Source organism: Notolepis coatsorum (assembly GCF_963971535.1).
Source record: "Notolepis coatsorum genome assembly, chromosome: 12".
Taxonomy (NCBI): domain Eukaryota; kingdom Metazoa; phylum Chordata; class Actinopteri; order Aulopiformes; family Paralepididae; genus Notolepis; species Notolepis coatsorum.
Window position 1 is genome coordinate 69,609,532 of NC_140176.1, and position 21,350 is coordinate 69,630,881.

The window sequence follows — 21,350 nt, forward strand, 5'->3', positions numbered from 1 at the left end:
AGGACCCGGGGAACATAGATACGCTCCCGTCAGCATCACCATATAACCAAAGGACAGAATATTGTATGTTTTTTTTTAGAAATCCAGGGTCCATACAGTTCGGTTAGCAGCTTGTGTTAGCAGCAGCATTAACCCATTCTCCGCCAATCACGTGTTAAGGCGGGTTTCTCCGCCATGCGTTGTCTGCCAATCACGCCGTAAAGCGGGTTTGAGATCAATATTTCATATTTTCGTCATCTATCTATCTAGGTCGTCCTCGGACGGGCCCTCCATCGGTGCTTCCAGTCATCCCGATCCTCCATGCATCTGGCTAGCTCGCCGGTGCATTCTGTCCCCGCATCTCTCCTGAGTAGGTCCACGTAGGTTAATGTGGGACGTCCACGTGATCGATGCCCGTGTGTTGGTTCCCACAGCACAAGTTTGCTGGTTGGCATCTCATGACCTGCCAGCCTCATTCTCCTGACTGCCACTTTCTCGCTCACCCTTAGCACCCCCCCATACAAGTTTGCATTAGTGACATGCTCATCCCTGTTGATGTTGAGCACCACACACATCATTCTGGTGTAGCACCCATCCAAGGACTTCTGCAGGGTGGGCTTCAAGGTCCAGCATTCACTGCCATACAAAAGGACAGACTCAACTGTTGCATGAAAGAAGTTGAGCTTGATTTGACGGGGGAGGTTGGATTTCAACACACTGGTCATGCCGTTCAGAGCCCTCCACGCAAGCGCCTTCCTCACTTTAAGGTCTTGCTCGGACGAGTTGACCCACGAGCCCAAGTATTTGAAATCACCGACTTCCTTTAGAGCAGAGCCTCCTGTTGTCCTTAGAGGTGGATGATCTTTTTGTCATGGTATTCATATTTCACCCACGGAGTCTTGGCTGATGCTGTCTGAGCCATCACAACTCTGCAACGCTTCAATACCGCCACCTGGTGGCCGATCGGCGAGTTGCCAAACTGGAAGTGCCCATTGGAGCTCGGTCCGTCCCCTATTTTCGTCCGGCCACTCGTTTATCGTCCCGGGGCTCAATACAGACACCGTCGATATGGATCTTTGCCATAACTCAATAATCAACATGATTTGGACGTGTATTAGTAATATACAAACCGGAAATGGATCGCATCGATCAACATCCCATAATTGGGATCTGTTTGCTCCACTCTCATCGCTCAACGCTACGAGGAGACTGGGGTGAGTTCCAGCATTTTTCTTTATCATTTTCGATACAAACTGCTCTGATCAATATATCACCCATACTACATAAATCATTTAACGTCGGTCATTGAATTATAAACGACCCCCCCCCCCCCTCTGTTCACCCGCAGATGATCAGTCATGACGTTTAGGACCATGTACAGTTGAAATTTTTTATATAGCATGGATCGGTATCAAACTGCATTTGATAATCTAATATATGCATTTATGCCTATATCTCACGTTCTATGAAATACTGCAGAAAACGATAAAAACATATTTATACTCTAGACCAGGGGTCGGCAATTAGGTTTGCCCACCGGCCAAATTTTCCCCAAGCCATTGTGTGGCGGTCCAATGATAATGAAAAATGTTTAACTCTGTCAAAATAAACGACATATACATGTTTGCACTGTCTTTTTTCTATTATAAAGTGCCTCTCACACAGTGCATAACACATGAACAGATCAGTCATTTGATTCTAATGCAGGTGCTCGCATTATAAATCGAATGTATTATTATTAGTATAACACATGAACAGATCAGTAGGGTGCATTTGATTTGAAGCACCACGGCGGGTGTATTATACATCGAATGTATTATTATTATTATTATTATTATTATTATTATTATTATTATTATTATTATTATTATTATTATTATTATTATTATTATTATTATTATTATTATTATTATTATTATTATTATTATTATTATTATTATTATTATTATTATTATTATTATTATTATTATTATTATTATTATTATTATAACACATGAACAGATCAGTAGGGTGCATTTGATTTGAAGCACCACGGTGGGTGTATTATACATCGAATGTACAACTCACCAGGCATAATGCAGGCAGCCCTGGGCTTATTATTGTTTCTGCTTCGGTCCTCCAAAATCCATGCTAATGTTTGAAATATGTCAAACGTCCACTCGCGTTGAATGCCCACCCATGTCCACCCAACTTGAACACAGTTGCTTGCTTCATTGAACCCATTCTGCAATCGGTTAATAAAGTTTTCAATCAATCAATCAATCAATCAGCCTCGTGTTGCCATGTGAAAACGCGTGAGACACCGGTTGCGATAAACCCGTATTTTAAATATGACTCCTTGTTTTGTTTGTGTCTTGGAAGTCGTAGTTTCCTCTTCTGGCTCCTGAGTTGGTATTTCCTCTTTGCAAAGAATTCTTGGCTTGCTATCCATTGTTTTTACTAAATTTAACTAACGTGGTTATGTTGAATTAACTTAGCTGGCGCATGCCGTGGGGGATCACTGCACCGGAAAAGAGAAACTATAAGAATTTTCCATTGGTTCTCCGAGTCCACGTGATCATTTCTAGCATTTCAATTGGCTATAGTGACAGACATAGATAGACATTTACATTTCACCTGCTGCTAGGCCTGCTAGCTAATGTAAAAACATCGAAATGTCACTATCGAAAAACTTAAAGAGGAAAATTGAGAGTGAAAACAGAGTGCAGAGTCTGTGAGTGCCTTTTGGATAGCATGCTCAGAAGAGTACAGCAACATCAAGAGACTCGCATTGTATGTGCTCACAATGTTTCCTTCCACCTATGTATGCGAGTCGTCCTTTTCATCAATGAATGCGATAAAGACATCTCAGAGGAACCGACTGACTCATAAAAGCCTTGAGAACTGCCTGCGGATTAAAGTGACGTCCATATCACCAGATATCCAGCGAATAGTGACCGACGGGAGATGCCACTTTTCACACTAAACTAAAGTGAATACTAAGCCTGTTATTGCCAAATTGTTTAAAGTTTAATTGCATTGTTTTTGCAATGTTTTTAATTGCATTACTGTTTAATGCCAAATTGTATTTTTCACTTAGTTAACGAATGTCTCGTAATTTCAGGAGCTTCTTCAAGCACTCTTTTTGTTTAAAATTAATTGCATTGTTTTTGCATTGTTTTTAATTGCATTACTGTGTAATGCCAAATTGTATTTTTCATTTAATTATATTGCACTCACCTGTTATTCACTCTCAACATGGATAAAACATAAAGTATGTGTACAGATTTTCAACTAAATTGAAAAACCGAACAAAATGCTGGCTTGATTTGGCACTCTCCACCAATACCAGGTTGAGACAGTGGGCATGGCAGTGCACGTATAAAGCTTTCTCATTGTGGCTCTGAATTCGCGACTGCAGACCGTTGTAGCTTCCGCTCATATTTGCGGCTCCATCATAGCCTTGGCCCCTGATGTCTTCCACTTTTAATCCATTCTCCTCAAGGAATGTCATCACAACATTCTCCAATTATTTTGCTGTTGTTCCACTCACATCACAAACTTGTAAAAATCTCTCCTTGATTTCCATCTGATGGACAAAGCGAACAACAAAGGACACTTGTTCGACATGAGAAACATCAGTTGTCTCATCCAAGAGAATGGAGAATATTTTGGAATCTTCCATTTCTTTGAGAATTACTCTTCTGACATAGGTGGCAAGGGCACTGATTATGTCATTCTGTGTCTTGTAGGACAACAGTGATGTCTGTGGTTTTTTTCTGTTGAGACTGGATGTGATTGATTTTATCAAGGTGCATTTTGATGGTGGAGTCATATTTTGCAAGTAGCTGTACAAGTTCAAGGAAATTCCCTTTGTTCAAAGATGTACCACTTTCATCATGACCCCTGAACGCCCCATCTTCCCGTGCAAGATACAATGTGATGTCTACCAGTCTTGTCATTAGCTCCCTGTTTCTTTGTCATTCCTGTTCTCTTTTGGCTTGGCCTTCTACGTCTGCCCTCCTGAAAGCCTCTTCCAGTGGTCTCTGTTTGAAGTTGCTCCATCTTACCATGCTTACCATATGTGCTTCTGTTTGTTTATGCTCCTTAATTTTCTCTGAGCCTTTTCTCCAATTGTTAACTCCCCTCTCCAAGCTGCTTTATTATCATATATTCTCTCTTTCAAGAAAAGTTGGCAACCAAAACAAAACATATAATCACTTTCCATAGAATATTCTAGCCAGTGATTATCTTGATACCACTCCCTGTGGAATGAACGCCCCTCTGTCTTTGGATAAGTTAGAACTGGTTGACAAGGTCCAATAGAGCAACAAAACTCAACAAATCTATCAGAGTGGTGGTCTATGCTGTGCTTCTGAACATGGGCTGGATCAGTGGAATATTTAATGGCAACAGGAGAGCATTCAAGTTATTTGTTGTTGTGTCACCATCATTTCTCTCCATAGCATTATCTGCATTCTCTCTTTCCTCAACTTCTTCATTCGTTTCTCTCCATACAATCATCTGCATTTTCTCCTTCCTCCACTGCTTCACCATCTCTCTCCATAGCATTATCTGCATTCTCTCTTTCCTCCACTTCTTCATCGTTTCTCTTCATACAATCATCTGCATTTTCTCCTTCCTCCACTTCTTCACCATTTCCCTTGTGAATATCTCCATCTTCATTGTCTGTACTGTCTTTATCTAAGGTGGAGCAAATAATATTAGTTTTATAATAGTAATATAATTGTACTTGTAACTGAGGGGTACAATTCCCTGACTGTATTGATAAGTATGGTATTATTAAACCACTACCTCTTGTACTTTAACTTCTGGCCATCCAGTACATGATATAGATATGATGAACACTTTCCCACCTGATGAAACGAAGTCCACACAAATGTATAAATCGAATATTTTATATAGCAAAGGGTATATACAACGTTCACTTAATGACATTTATGATTTGAAATGCACTTGTATGGCAAATGAGTATTCGTAGGTAAATCAACATTGAATGTCAAATCTCTGGTTACGCAGGGAGCAAATATACAACCTGGTTCTTTAGGGAACTATAGCGATGGTACTTAAATGATTATAGCTGGATACACTAAGGGGGGGGGGGGTCCCGCTGGTTGTAAGACAGTAGGAGGGGGGGTTAGAAGAGCCGCTGGCGGTATCCCATCTGGCCGACGATTTCTTGGGAGAATTCAGAGTCCTGAACACGATGCCCACAGAACCTCGGTCCGCAGATGAATACAGCTGGACCCTCTGGTGGACGGTAGCTGCCGGTCCACAGATGAAGAGACGTGAGGCGACCTCACTCGGGGTAGAGCGCCGTCTCACCTGGACTCCTCTCCGGGGGGTAGTTCCAACACTCAGCAGTGTTGGCCGTTATCCATGGAATAATCAAAGCACCCAAAGCATGTAGATAATCCAAGCCGTGGAAGGCTCGCCGTCGTCCGGGTAAAGTAATCCAATGTACAGGTCCACTCGTCCTGGCCCGGAGCTCCTCGGATGCAAGCACCACACGTGGTCTGCCCAGCCTGGTTAAGACTCCAGATAACGTCAGGAACGATGGGGGGTACTGCTCACTTTATAACTCTAACCGAACGATGCACCATACATAATAGACTATTATTAACTTAATAGAAATACGTCCAACTCGACGGTATAGTGCCAAACTATGGCAATTCAACTATTAATCCACACGATATCTCAATGCCTATTCTGAGGCCAAGTAGGCCTTACTGCACCACACGTGCGTCGTGGGTGAGGCTTCGCGTCTGTTACTTAGTTGGAGGGTAAAGAACTAATGGACTAAAAAGGAAGTTCTACTTTACTTGCGCCATATATATATGCGCTGTGAACAAATAGTACCATTCGTATTTCGCCAGACGTATTCCTACGCGGAACCGGGCTTGCCACGACATGTTGGTCGGCACGATTGAACTTGAACCTAGGGGTATGGCTGCTGGCGCCAGGTTCTCGTCCAATGGTAGAATGAAACTATTATGGGCTGTTAGTAGACTAAAGGGATATTCAGTGCATATTGTACAAGGAATATACAGGGGATATCAAACGATATACAAATACTATTAAATATATATCCATAAATAAATATATATATTCGGTTTAATCTGATCCTTCACAACAGCCGCCCCCTAATTAGTCCCACCTAATTAGCTAAGCAGAGACAGATTAACCGCACTGTCTACCACTCAAGGTCCGCTGTAAGGGTCAGTCAACTCACAAAGTCATGGGGTCATGGTCATCATCGATAGTGTCTGGGAGTCGGGGCAGTTCTATTAGCCTCGCCACGGGTCGTGTGTAAGTTCGCCCTTGGACGAGCACTTCAGCTGCTCGGACCTTGCCATCGGCACCGGTGATCACTTTGCTTACGCGGCCAGCCGGCCACATAGCTCTGGGTAGTGACTGGTCGATAATCATGACGACTGTTCCTTCTGTCAAATTGTCTCTCTCTTTTACCCACTTCTGGCGGGTCTGTAGAGACGGTAGGTAGTGGAGTAGGAAGCTGCTCCAAAACTTGTCAGCTAGTACTTGACTGTACCTCCACATTCTTCGGCCGTTCGCTTCTTCAGGCCTGTACATTGTCTGGGGTAGCGCGGGGTCCAGCCGCCCCATTAAGAGTGTGTTGGGGGTGACTGGGTCGACATCTGCTACATCACTGGAGACGTAGCCGAGGGGCTTGGAGTTCAATACTCCCTCGATCTCCGTGAGGACTGTCATTAGGACTTCCTCCGCCACAGTCTGGGCCCCAAGCACGGCGTACAGGGCTGTCTTTATAGAACGTACTTCTCTTTCCCAGGTTCCACCGAAGTGGGGTGCGTTCGGGGGATTAAACTGGAAGTCAATCTGGGATGGAGCGAGGTGGGTCTTAAGTTCTGGGCCCATAGCTTGGAAGCTCTCTCTCAGCTCTCTTTCTCCGCCTTTGAAGTTTGTCCCGTGATCAGACAACAATGTAGACGGTTTTCCTTTCCGTGATGTGAATCTTCGGAAGGCCATAAGGAATGAGTCTGTGCTCATGGTCGGAAGGAGTTCGATATGGATCGCTCTGGTGGTCATGCATTTGAATACAATACCCCACCGCTTCTCGGTTCCTCTTCCTCTCTTTATATACAACGGGCCAAAACAGTCCATACCTGTGGAGTGGAATGGCTTGTCGCCGAGTCGGAGGCGACAGGGGGGTAGGTCAGCCATCCGTGGTATGCTGGGCTGCGCGCGCCACTTTCGGCAGTCTAGACAGGTTCGCTGGAAGCGTCGCACCGCTTCTCTTCCTTGAAGTATCCAATAGCGACGTCTGATCTCCGCGAAGACTCTCTCTGCTCCTGCGTGGTGTACATCCTCGTCGTATTTCTTTATGATCAGCTCTGTGACCTTGTGTCGGCTGTTCAAGACTATCGGGTACTTAATGTCATCCGGTAGATCGGGGACTCTCCGCAGGCGACCACCCACTCTGATGAGATTATGGGCGTCACTCTCGGGTGCCAGGTGGAGCAGTCTGCTGTCTGATGGGACGGGCTTTCCTCCCTGTAGACAGTCTAGCTCATCGGGGAACGAGTCTCTCTGGGCTCGTTGTAGTAGAAGAAGTTCTGCTTCTTCGTAGTCAGCTGCTGAAATGTCAGTGGTGGACTGACTCTCTGGGTGGTGCCACAGGAATGTCTTTAGTTGCGCACTCTGTAGGGTAATGCAGTCATCTATGTTGGGGTCTGTGGAGGCGACTGTGCTCAGTCCACAGAACATAGGTTTCTTGTTCTCAGCCTCCTCTTTACTTGCTTCCCGTGGGGTGGGCGTAGGCCACTCTTCTTCCGGGAGCTTGAGGAATTCTGGTCCGTCACTGTAGATGTTGCGACGGGTGAGGTCATCCAGGGACATTCCCCGGGTGATGACGTCAGCTGGGTTGTGTTTGGTGTCCACATACCGCCAGCTCGCTGCTTCTGTTAACTCTTGAATCTCGGTGACTCTGACTCCCACGAGGACTTTGTATCTGCATGAATCAGACTTGATCCATGTGAGTACGGTCGTGGAATCTGACCACAAGATTGTTCTGTGCACCGGAATGGTGAGTTCACGTTGGATTAACGTGGCTAGATGCGCTCCTGCTAGGGCTGCGCAGAGCTCTAGACGCGGGATAGATTGTTGTTTTCGTGGGGCTATTCTTGAGCGAGCCAGGATGAAAGCGGTGTGTATCTCTCCTCCCTTCTCTTGGGCACGCAAGTAGGCCACCGATCCATAGGCTACTTCGGAGGCGTCACTGAAGACGTGTAGATCCATCTTGCATGTATCTGGCCTCACTGTGGATGGGAAGTAGCTGCGGCGTATATTGACGCCTGGAAGTGAGCGGAGTTCCGTCTCCCACTCTCTCCATGTGGAGGCAAGGTGTGCGGGTATTGGGTCGTCCCAGCCCTGGTCCTTGTCCCATAGTGCTCGTACAATCATCTTTGCCCTGGTGGTGTAAGGTAGAATACATCCCAACGGGTCATATTGTCTGGCGAGTGTTCTGTACACACTCCGTCTGGTGGGCGGTGTGGCAATGTATGACGCCGTGGATGGCTGATACATCGGCGGGCGTTGGGGGAGAGGCCTCCTAGGCGAGTCTCCTCTTGCGCCTCTCTGTGGGCTGGTACCGGCAGGGTACCATGGCCCGCTGGTCCAGGTGCTATTCCTCGGGGCTGGTCGTGCGTCATGCTCACCCGTGAATAGAGTCGGGGGTCTGTAGCGCAGCGCCGCGGGGGTATAGCCTGGGCTGTACTGGACCTCCTGGTCCGGTAGAGTACTGTGCTGTCGTCGGGCTTGGTTCTCCTCCTCTCCCTCTTCTTCTTCTATCAGGTCCTCTAGATCCTGTAGTCGTTTATTTAGCTTCTCCGCAGTGTATGCCGCTCCTTCCTTGTAGCTGGGTCTCGCTTGGACCGGTCTGGGAAGGGGGTCTGCGGGGGGTATAGGCTTGGTCTGTTGGTCAAGTTCAGGGTCGCTTGCTCGGTTAGGAGACGCTGCCCTTGACTGTTGTCTCGACGAGTTCCTTGAACCCCTGGCGGAGGGAGAGGGTGTTGCCCTGGGGATCAGCCGCTTCATTAGCCGCGCCCGTAACTTGTCGCGCTCGGCTTGTAGTCTGTCGCGCTCGCCCTGTAGTCTGTCGCGCTCGGTTTGGCGCTGGATGAGATCTGCTTCTCTTTGGGCACCGGCAGCGGCGCACTGGGCGTCGGCCCGGTCTCTTGCCATATTCTCTTCCGTCTGAAGGCGTCTCATCTCCAGGCGTCTGCACTCTTCTTCGCTCCGTCGTTGCGCTTGGAGTTGTTCGCGCTCGCTAAGCGTCTGTGCTTGGAGTCGATCGCGTTCACCCCGAAGTCGATCGCGTTCACCCTGAAGTCGATCGCATTCACCCTGAAGTCGATCGCGTTCGGTAGAGGCTGTCAGGCTGACGAGGAACGCCTGTTGTAGCATCCTCTCCGCTTCGCTGGGGGAAGACGGTTGTAGAGGTGAGCCGCTCCTGGGTGAGCCGCTCCTGGCTGTACTCGTTGGGGAGTCCTGGAGCTCTATTTCCTCGGCGCTCTCCTCCTCTTCTTCCTTGCAGAGTTCTCTCTCTGTAGGGTTGTCTTCCTCCCGGGGCTGGTCGGGGACTACTTCTTCGGTATTGGCGGGGGGTAAAGGCATGTCAGCTCCCTCCTGGTCCCCACCGTGAGCTTGGTCAGTTACATTAGAACCCACTAGGGCCTCTGTGGTCGGGGAAACCTGGTCGTTAAGGTCAGACATAATTTAACTTTCTACTTTTACCGCGTTTACCGTTTGTCGAAGGCTAGGTAGTTGACTGACAGCGTAATCCTCTAAGTACTGAGGTGGCTGTCGTCTGCGCTGCGGGCGTTCTACGTTAGGAGGACCGTTTCGTGGAGTGTTCATCATAGGCCATTTTAATATTAATAACACTATATTAATATTACACTAGTTACCATCTGGCTCGAAGGACCAATTGTAACTGAGGGGTACAATTCCCTGACTGTATTGATAAGTATGGTATTATTAAACCACTACCTCTTGTACTTTAACTTCTGGCCATCCAGTACATGATATAGATATGATGAACACTTTCCCACCTGATGAAACGAAGTCCACACAAATGTATAAATCGAATATTTTATATAGCAAAGGGTATATACAACGTTCACTTAATGACATTTATGATTTGAAATGCACTTGTATGGCAAATGAGTATTCGTAGGTAAATCAACATTGAATGTCCAATCTCTGGTTACGCAGGGAGCAAATATACAACCTGGTTCTTTAGGGAACTATAGCGATGGTACTTAAATGATTATAGCTGGATACACTAAGGGGGGGGGGGGTCCCGCTGGTTGTAAGACAGTAGGAGGGGGGGTTAGAAGAGCCGCTGGCGGTATCCCATCTGGCCGACGATTTCTTGGGAGAATTCAGAGTCCTGAACACGATGCCCACAGAACCTCGGTCCGCAGATGAATACAGCTGGACCCTCTGGTGGACGGTAGCTGCCGGTCCACAACGGAGAGACGTGAGGCGACCTCACTTGGTGTAGAGCGCCGTCTCACCTGGACTCATCTCCGGGGGGTAGTTCCAACACTCAGCAGTGTTGGCCGTTATCCATGGAATAATCAAAGCACCCAAAGCATGTAGATAATCCAAGCCGTGGAAGGCTCGCCGTCGTCCGGGTAAAGTAATCCAATGTACAGGTCCACTCGTCCTGGCACGGAGCTCCTCGGATGCAAGCACCACACGTGGTCTGCCCAGCCTGGTTAAGACTCCAGATAACGTCAGGAACGATGGGGGTACTGCTCACTTTATAACTCTAACCGAACGATGCACCATACATAATAGACTATTATTAGCTTAATAGAAATACGTCCAACTCGACGGTATAGTGCCAAACTATGACAATTCAACTATTAATCCACACGATGTCTCAATGCCTATTCTGAGGCCAAGTAGGCCTTACTGCACCACACGTGCGTCGTGGGTGAGGCTTCGCGTCTGTTACTTAGTTGGAGGGTAAAGAACTAATGGACTAAAAGAAAGCTCTACTTTACTTGCGCCATATATATATGCGCTGTGAACAAATAGTACCATTCGTATTTCGCCAGACGTATTCCTACGCGGAACCGGGCTTGCCACGACATGTTGGTCGGCACGATTGAACTTGAACCTAGGGGTATGGCTGCTGGCGCCAGGTTCTCGTCCAATGGTAGAATGAAACTATTATGGGCTGTTAGTAGACTAAAGGGATATTCAGTGCATATTGTACAAGGAATATACAGGGGATATCAAACGATATACAAATACTATTAAATATATATCCATAAATAAATATATATATTCGGTTTAATCTGATCCTTCACAACAGTACTGTATATAACATTTGTACTGTAGCCTATACAATGTTATAATTGTATTATAAAAGAATATGTCATATAGCACTACCACTAGCCTTCTTGCCTTGATTGGAATAAAAACTATGGTCTATGGTTGGTCAATTTAAATGTTTAAGACACATTTTTCTGTCCAAAATAAGCATTATTGACCATGTTAGCACCAGATTCTCAGTTATAATCCAAACTATGGCTCTGTGAGACAAGCAGCTTGCGCATGTTTTTCAACCGTGGGGGCACCAATAGGGCACGTCCTCTCATTTCTTTCACTCAAAAGGGCATTTTTGCATGATATTATTTAACCGTGGGGCACATGGTCAAGTTTAGACCATTGGAAGAGCACCAATAGGGCACACCTTCTAATTTTTCGCCACTCAAAAGGGCACTTTAGCGCGCATTTTTCAACCATGGGGGCACCAATAGGGCACATCCTCTAATTTCTTTCACTCAAAAGGGCACTTTAGCGCACGTTTTTCAACCGTGGGGGCACCAATAGGGCACATCCTCTAATTTCTTTCACTCAAAAGGGCACTTAAGCACGCGTTTTTCAACCGTGGGGGCACCAATAGCGCACATCCTCTCATTTCTTTCACTCAAAAGAGCACTTTAGCGCGTGTTTTTCAACCGTGGGGTCACCAATAGGGCACATCCTCTAATTTCTTTCACTCAAAAGGGCACTTAAGCGTGTGTTTTTCAACTGTGGGGGCACCAATAGGGCACATCCTCTAATTTCTTTCACTCAAAAGGGCACTTTAGCGTGCGTTTTTCAACCGTGGGGGCACCAATAGGGCACATCCTCTAATTTCTTTCACTCAAAAGGGCATTTAAGCGCGCGTTTTTCAACCGTGGGGGCACCAATAGGGCACATCCTCTAATTTATTTCACTCAAAAGGGCACTTAAGCGCGCGTTTTTCGACCGTGGGGGCACCCCTCTGAGTCCGCCAGTGTCAGGGTCCCCCATTTTCAATTCATATTATGTACGTGAATGCTCCTCTTGTTTTGTCTACTCTCCTGTATAAATACATTGTTAGCTAGAGATCTAGGCTAGGGCCATTGCTGTAGCCTAGGCCTCTCCATGTTGCAAGTCATTCTGTCAGTAAACTCTATCCTTATCAAAGACTGTTGTGCGCCTCTATGAATAATATCTGGTCAAATTATCAATCAATTTCCATTTGAAAGAAACTTTTTTAAACCTGCTCTATGGAACATCTTCATGAAAAGATATCGCATGAACACTTTGTTACCGTGTCTGACTGTTGCACTGTACATTCTGTATGGTTTGCTGTATAAGACAAGAGCCTAATTTGATCAAGACTTGAACATGAAGTGAATGTAGTACTGTAATCATGTACACGTCAGCTTTTTTCAGCTTCTCTTTTTAGCATATTTGGTGGAAATGGCTGACCAAGCCACCGCTATTGCTTACAGAATACAAATACATTGCACAGCTATTGCAGCAAAAATGCCAGTGAAAAAGTATCAAATATGCTAATCTTAAAACGAACATGCCAACATTATGGGAAATGTGCTTACCCACATTTCATATTTCTCCAGAGTCAGACCAGAAGATAGATACCAATTTCCTCTCTGTGCGTTCAATAGAAAGCTATCCGGCTGCAAGCTAGCCTAGTTTAGCACAAATGAATGGAAGCGGATACAGACCACTAGCCTAGTAGTGTTTGTGGCCAACAGCTAGGTTAGCTGGTCCGTATCGCTTCCAGCTAGCCAATATAGGTCTTTGAGGTCCCCTAAACATGTCTTTTAATTTTCTTGCTGAAAAAAAACCACTCATGCATTCTAGTACCCTCTATATCCCTGTTTCAGTTATATTCTAGTAGCCTCTATATCCCTGTTTCAGTTATATTCTAGTAGCCTCTATAACCCTGTTTCAGTTATATTCTAGTAGCCTCTATATCCCTGTTTCAGTTATATTCTAGTAGCCTCTATATCCCCGTTTCAGTTATATTCTAGTAGCCTCTATAACCCTGTTTCAGTTATATTCTAGTAGCCTCTATAACCCTGTTTCAGTTATATTCTAGTAGCCTCTACATATATCCCTCTGTTTCAGTTCTATTCTAGACTAGTAGCCTCTATATCCCTCTGTTTCAGTTATATTCTAGTGGCCTCTATATCCCTCTGTTTCAGTTATATTCTAGTAGCCTCTATATCCCTGTTTCAGTTATATTCTAGTAGCCTCTATATCCCTGTTTCAGTTATATTCTAGTAGCCTCTATATCCCCTGTTTCAGTTATATTCTAGTAGCCTCTATATCCCTGTTTCAGTTATATTCTAGTAGCCTCTATAACCCTGTTTCAGTTATATTCTAGTAGCCTCTATATCCCTGTTTCAGTTATATTCTAGTAGCCTCTATAACCCTGTTTCAGTTATATTCTAGTAGCCTCTATAACCCTGTTTCAGTTATATTCTAGTAGCCTCTACATATATCCCTCTGTTTCAGTTCTATTCTAGACTAGTAGCCTCTATATCCCTCTGTTTCAGTTATATTCTAGTGGCCTCTATATCCCTCTGTTTCAGTTATATTCTAGTAGCCTCTATATCCCTGTTTCAGTTATATTCTAGTAGCCTCTATATCCCTGTTTCAGTTATATTCTAGTAGCCTCTATATCCCTGTTTCAGTTATATTCTAGTAGCCTCTATATCCCTGTTTCAGTTATATTCTAGTAGCCTCTATATCCCTGTTTCAGTTATATTCTAGTAGCCTCGATATCCCTGTTTCAGTTATATTCTAGTAGCCTCTATAACCCTGTTTCAGTTCTATTCTAGTAGCCTCTATATCCCAGTTTCAGTTATATTCTAGTAGCCTCTATATCCCTCTGTTTCAGTTATATTCTAGTAGCCTATATATCCCTGTTTCAGTTATATTCTAGTAGCCTCTATATCCCTCTGTTTCAGTTATATTCTAGTAGCCTCTATATCCCTGTTTCAGTTATATTCTAGTAGCCTCTATATCCCTCTGTTTCAGTTATATTCTAGTAGCCTCTATATCCCTGTTTAAGTTATATTCTAGTAGCCTCTATATCCCTGTTTCAGTTATATTCTAGTAGCCTCTATATCCCCTGTTTCAATTATATTCTAGTAGCCTCTATATCCCTGTTTCAGTTATATTCTAGTAGCCTCTATATCCCTGTTTCAGTTATATTCTAGTAGCCTCTATATCCCCTGTTTCAATTATATTCTAGTAGCCTCTATATCCCTGTTTCAGTTATATTCTAGTAGCCTCTATATCCCCTGTTTCAGTTATATTCTAGTAGCCTCTATATCCCTGTTTCAGTTATATTCTAGTAGCCTCTATATCCCAGTTTCAGTTATATTCTAGTAGCCTCTATATCCCTCTGTTTCAGTTATATTCTAGAATAGTAGCCACTATATACCTCTGTTTCAGTTATATTCTAGTAGCCTCTATATCCCTGTTTCAGTTATATTCTAGTATCCTCTATATCCCTCTGTTTCAGTTATATTCTAGTAGCCTCTATATCCCTCTGTTTCAGTTATATTCTAGTATCCTCTATATCCCTGTTTCAGTTATATTCTAGTAGCCTCTATATCCCTGTTTCAGTTATATTCTAGTAGCCTCTATATCCCTGTTTCAGTTATATTCTAGTAGCCTCTATATCCCTCTGTTTCAGTTATATTCTAGTAGCCTCTATATCCCTCTGTTTCAGTTATATTCTAGTAGCCTCTATATCCATCTGTTTCAGTTATATTCTAGTAGCCTCTATATCCCTGTTTCAGTTATATTCTAGTAGCCTCTATATCCCTGTTTCAGTTATATTCTAGTAGCCTCTATATCCTAGTAGCCTCTATATCCCTCTGTTTCAGTTATATTCTAGTAGCCTCTATATCCCTGTTTCAGTTATATTCTAGTAGCCTCTATATCCCTGTTTCAGTTATATTCTAGTAGCCTCTATATCCCCTGTTTCAGTTATATTCTAGTAGCCTCTATATCCCTGTTTCAGTTATATTCTAGTAGCCTCTATATCCCTGTTTCAGTTATATTCTAGTAGCCTCTATATCCCTGTTTCAGTTATATTCTAGTAGCCTCTATATCCCCTGTTTCAGTTATATTCTAGTAGCCTCTATATCCCTGTTTCAGTTATATTCTAGTAGCCTCTATATCCCTGTTTCAGTTATATTCTAGTAGCCTCTATATCCCCTGTTTCAGTTATATTCTAGTAGCCTCTATATCCCTATTTCAGTTATATTCTAGTAGCCTCTATATCCCCTGTTTCAGTTATATTCTAGTAGCCGCTATATCCCTGTTTCAGTTATATTCTAGTAGCCTCTATATCCCTGTTTCAGTTATATTCTAGTAGCCTCTATATCCCTCTGTTTCAGTTATATTCTAGTAGCCTCTATATCCATCTGTTTCAGTTATATTCTAGTAGCCTCTATATCCCTGTTTCAGTTATATTCTAGTAGCCTCTATATCCCTGTTTCAGTTATATTCTAGTAGCCTCTATATCCTAGTAGCCTCTATATCCCTCTGTTTCAGTTATATTCTAGTAGCCTCTATATCCCTGTTTCAGTTATATTCTAGTAGCCTCTATATCCCTGTTTCAGTTATATTCTAGTAGCCTCTATATCCCCTGTTTCAGTTATATTCTAGTAGCCTCTATATCCCTGTTTCAGTTATATTCTAGTAGCCTCTATATCCCTGTTTCAGTTATATTCTAGTAGCCTCTATATCCCTGTTTCAGTTATATTCTAGTAGCCTCTATATCCCCTGTTTCAGTTATATTCTAGTAGCCTCTATATCCCCTGTTTCAGTTATATTCTAGTAGCCTCTATATCCCTGTTTCAGTTATATTCTAGTAGCCTCTATATCCCTGTTTCAGTTATATTCTAGTAGCCTCTATATCCCTGTTTCAGTTATATTCTAGTAGCCTCTATATCCCCTGTTTCAGTTATATTCTAGTAGCCTCTATATCCCTGTTTCAGTTATATTCTAGTAGCCTCTATATCCCTGTTTCAGTTATATTCTAGTAGCCTCTATATCCCCTGTTTCAGTTATATTCTAGTAGCCTCTATATCCCTATTTCAGTTATATTCTAGTAGCCTCTATATCCCCTGTTTCAGTTATATTCTAGTAGCCGCTATATCCCTGTTTCAGTTATATTCTAGTAGCCTCTATATCCCTGTTTCAGTTATATTCTAGTAGCCTCTATATCCCTCTGTTTCAGTTATATTCTAGTAGCCTCCCTCTATATCCCTGTTTCAGTTATATTCTCACAGGCTGTTTGTGGCCGGCTTGCTCGTGCACCACTGCTAGATGTACTGTTGAACGAAATTCAGATCAAATTTTCAGACTAGACGTTGCAGATCAAATATGACTGAAGATCCAGTAATAGCATAGCAATGGTTACCGTTAAAAATCTTAGAAAGATATTTTATGTTCAACTTTAGGTAGAAAAGAGAAGATTTACGGGCGAGCCACCATCTTGCACACGTGCATTTGATCTCGTCACATGCCCATAGGAGGTCTTACTAACTAGGGCAATTGTGGCTGCAATTCTGAATGGCTAGTTTCAAGAGGGAGGGTTCCTGTCACAGCTGAACTACAGAAAAGGCACAATGTACATATTTAAAATGTTCTCAGTGTCGGGGCGACCGCTCAATCTGTAAGAAATGTATGCAAAACACAGGAAAAGGCCATTTTCACAATAGGTCCCCCCTTTAATGACAGTGAAACGTCTAGTGGAGAGGGTAAAGAACACGATATGCAAATATACAGTGGTTGATTACAGTATCTTCTTCTGCATTGTGGGGCTTTGAATCCGGTGGTAGTTTTCTATAAAGCACAAACATTGGATTGCTTTCATACAGTATGTATTTTTCACATTCAGATTCACTCACGCAGACTGTATATACAGTAGGCCTACATAGGCGCACGCACACGCACACACACACACACACACACACACACACACACACACACACACACACACACACACACACACACACACACACACACACACACACACACACACACACACACACTAACTAATGAACACGTCAGCATCTTTCACTATGGGCAGGGATTACATGGTGAGGCTGCTGGTGAACGTGTTGAAACAGCTTCTCCACGGATACCGTAACAATGGACTATATGGTCCTCTACGAAAGGTTCCAGTCCTTACAGCAGTTTCCACGGTTACTGTAACATACAGACAATGAGGTCCAACACGATTAGCCTTAACAGTAGTAGTGTAAAGGTCTGGTTGGGGTCAAGTCGAGGTCAAGTTGAGGTTACAGCTCCAGCTCTACCAGACGCGGCAAGACTCCGGCCCTCGGTTCATAACTGACGAATCAGGGCATTTGAACGTTCGGCGGAACTCTTCATAGTTACTCATTGCCCCGATAACCCTGCAAAGCAAAAACACAAGAGTCAAAGTCAGGTACTGTAGATATGTGCGTGTGTGCGTGTGCGTGTGTGTGTGTGTGTGTGTGTGTGTGTGTGTGTGTGTGTGTGTGTGTGTGTGTGTGTGTGTGCACTCACCTGTACTTGGGCGGACTGTGCGCTCCACTCTGTATCTGGTCCCGAGCAGCTTCAGGTCTATACGAGTTACATCTCACCTGCAGAAGACAATCACACACTATGAAGCTACTCTGGACGGGCGCTACTATACTTGTGAGGACCAATATGTCCCCACAAAGATAGCGAGATGAGGTTAAATCTGTCAAAAGTTACGAGATTGCGAAGTGGTCACCGCTTTAAAAAAGGACATTTTGAGGCGGACATCGCTTTAAAATAGGTAATTTCAGGGTTAGGGGTTGGGTTTGGGATTAAAGTTAGAATTAGGGGAATTAAGGGTAAAGGTTACAGTATGTATGTTGACCATGCTAACTATCCAGAAGCAACTCCTGCTGCAATGCCAGGAGCATGTACCTCATTTAGTCAATGGAATTAAATTGTATTAAAAACGTGTGTGTGTGTCCTTACGTGTGCGTAGCTCAGGAAGAACAGTTGGTCGTTGTTCAGTTCAACTCCAGGCAGAAGGGGCTCCTCCACCCCTCCCCTAGTCTCATCTACCCACCGCCTGTAGGCCTACACACACACACACACACACACACACACACACACACACACACACACACACACACACACACACACACACACACACACACACACACACACACACACACACACACACACACACACACACACACACACACACACACACACACACACACACACACACACACACACGCACGCACGCACAAGCACAAGCACACATCAACTGTCAGTAATTAATTATTCGTCTGGACCAATGGTCACGATGAACTGAAAACATTTGCAATTCTAAGACTTGTGCATATTTCATAAAACTGCTGCAATATATCAAGAAATAATTTCTTCTTTGTCTTTTTTTTTTTATCCCCAACCATCCAAGGAGGAAAGAACGGTAGAGTTACATGCAGTGACAAAGAGAGAGAGAGAGAGAGAGAGAGAGAGAGAGAGAGAGAGAGAGAGAGAGAGAGAGAGAGAGAGAGAGAGAGAGAGAGAGAGAAAGAGAAAGAGAAACCTTGAAAGGTCATACCTTGAAAGGTCATACCTTGAAAGATTCTCTGATTCCTCCGTTGTCAGCTATGTTCTCTGCCAGAGTCCTCTTCCCCCGCACCTACGCAACGACACGTCCACAACAGAGATTACACCTCCATAGTGGATCATCCTATTCATGTATAGCTCGGTGCTGTAGATCTTCCGGGTGCTACAGTTGTACGATACAGCACATCAGTACCGGTGAAGCATCATGAGCCTACCTGTCAGCACGGGGTCATCCCTATGTTCCCCGGGTTCTATGTTCCCCGCTCCCGAAAAAAGGGTCCTATGTTCCCCGGGTCCTAGATCAGCCATTCTCAAACAGTGGGCCAGTGAGCGCCATCGAGTGGGCCGCGGAGGCAGCCTAACCTACTGCCAAAATCAATGCTTAAATTTGTGTGTTAGTAGTCGCCATAACGAACGGGTAGAATTTCACCGGCACGGAAACAAGAGAAATGGAATTGAGAATGTTTCTGGAGGAAAGAGAATAATATTGTTGGCTAGGTGGTAGGCTATTGATTGCATTCTGTTCCCGCATCTCTCCTGAGTACGTCCACGTAGGTTAATGTGGGACGTCCTCGTGATCGATGCCCGTGTGTTGGTTCCCACAGCACAAGTTTGCTGGTTGGCATCTCATGATGTCTCTGGCAGTGACCTGCCAGCCTCATTCTCCTGACTGCCACTTTCTCGCTCACCCTTAGCACCCCCCCATACAAGTTTGCATTAGTGACATGCTCATCCCTGTTGATGTTGAGCACCACACGCATCATTCTGGTGTAGCACCCATCCAAGGACTTCTGCAGGGTGGGCTTCAAGGTCCAGCATTCACTGCCATACAAAAGGACAGACTCAACTGTTGCATGAAAGAAGTTGAGCTTGATTTGACGGGGGAGGTTGGATTTCCACACACTGGTCATGCCGTTCAGAGCCCTCCATGCAAGCGCCTTCCTCACTTTAAGGTCTTGCTCGGACGAGTTGACCCACGAGCCCAGGTATTTGAAATCACCGACTTCCTTTAGAGCAGAGCCTCCTGTTGTCCGTAGAGGTGGATGATCTTTTCGTCATGGTATTCATATTTCACCCACGGAGTCTTGGCTGATGCTGTCTGAGCCATCACAACTCTGCAACGCTTCAATACCGCCACCTGGTGGCTGATCGGCGAGTTGCCAAACCGGAAGTGCCCATTGGAGCTCGGTCCGTCCCCTATTTTCGTCCGGCCACTCGTTTATCGTCCCGGGGCTCAATCCAGACACCGCCAATATGGACCTTTGCCATAACTCAATAATCAACATGATTTGGACGTGTATTAGTAATATACAAACCGGAAATGGATCGCATCGATCAACATCCCATAATTGGGATCTGTTTGCTCCACTCTCATCGCTCAACGCTACGAGGAGACTGGGGTGAGTTTCAGCGTTTTTCTTTATCATTTTCGATACAAACTGCTCTGATCAATATATCACCCATACTACATAAATCATTTAACGTCGGCCATTGAATTATAAACGACCCCCCCCCCCCCCTCCGCTCACCCGCAGATGATCAGTCATGACGTTTAGGACCATGTACAGTTGACATTTTTTATATAGCATGGATCGGTATCAAACTGCATTTGATAATCTAATATATGCATTTATGCCTATATCTCACGTTCTATGAAATACTGCAGAAAACGATAAAAACATATTTATACTTATTATTTATTTATTATTATTTTAGTATGAATGTGCGAATGAAAAAGTAAAAACTTTCCTACATCCTGAACGATAGATAATTGATGTTGAATGGGCCATAGTAATGTCAATTTAGCAATACAATTAAAAAAGTTATAGCCCTGCAAAGAAGGTGAACATCTCCATAGACAAATAGCGCTGGCAGAGGATGGTTTAGGATGATCAAAGTGGTGGCAGAGAATGGGTTAAAGGAACACACCAATACCAATCTCCTCTCTGTGCATTCAATAGAAACCTATCCAGCTGCAAGCTAGCCTAGTTTAGCACAAACAAATGGAACGGATACGGACCACTAGCCTAGCTTAGAACTCCGGGAGAGGTATTTTTGGCCAATAGCTAGGCTAGAGGTCCGTATCCGCTTCCATTCATTTGTGCTAAGCTAAGCTAGCTTGCAGCGGGATAGCTTTCTACTGAACACACAGAGAGGAGATTGGTATCTATCTTCTTGTCTGACTCTGGAGAAGATGGTAAGCACATTTCCAATAATGTTGCCGTGTTCCTTTCATTTATGATGCATTCCAACAAAGTATGACGACATAGCAACTACAAAGACTGTCGGTATGAGCCATGATCCAGCTTCTGTAGCTAATATTACTCTGACCTGCAATCATCAAGTAGATGTCAGTATGGTACGTGACACCACTAGGTTGGTTTGGTGAAACTTCGTCTCGTGTAGAATTGTAA

The 21,350-nt window shown here is 44.3% G+C and overlaps 1 protein-coding gene across 1 annotated transcript in view; it reads right to left on the bottom strand.

Moving 5' to 3' along the window:
* Nucleotides 1–17,039: 17,039 nt before the first annotated feature.
* The window catches only part of phex (phosphate regulating endopeptidase homolog, X-linked), a 45,859-nt gene continuing 41,548 nt past the window's right edge, over nucleotides 17,040–21,350 (bottom strand). The window contains 4 exon segments of the mRNA XM_084325864.1: nucleotides 17,040–17,753; nucleotides 17,887–17,963; nucleotides 18,331–18,435; nucleotides 18,944–19,009. Coding sequence (XP_084181990.1) covers nucleotides 17,651–17,753; nucleotides 17,887–17,963; nucleotides 18,331–18,435; nucleotides 18,944–19,009 — 351 coding nt within the window. The 3' untranslated portion in view covers nucleotides 17,040–17,650.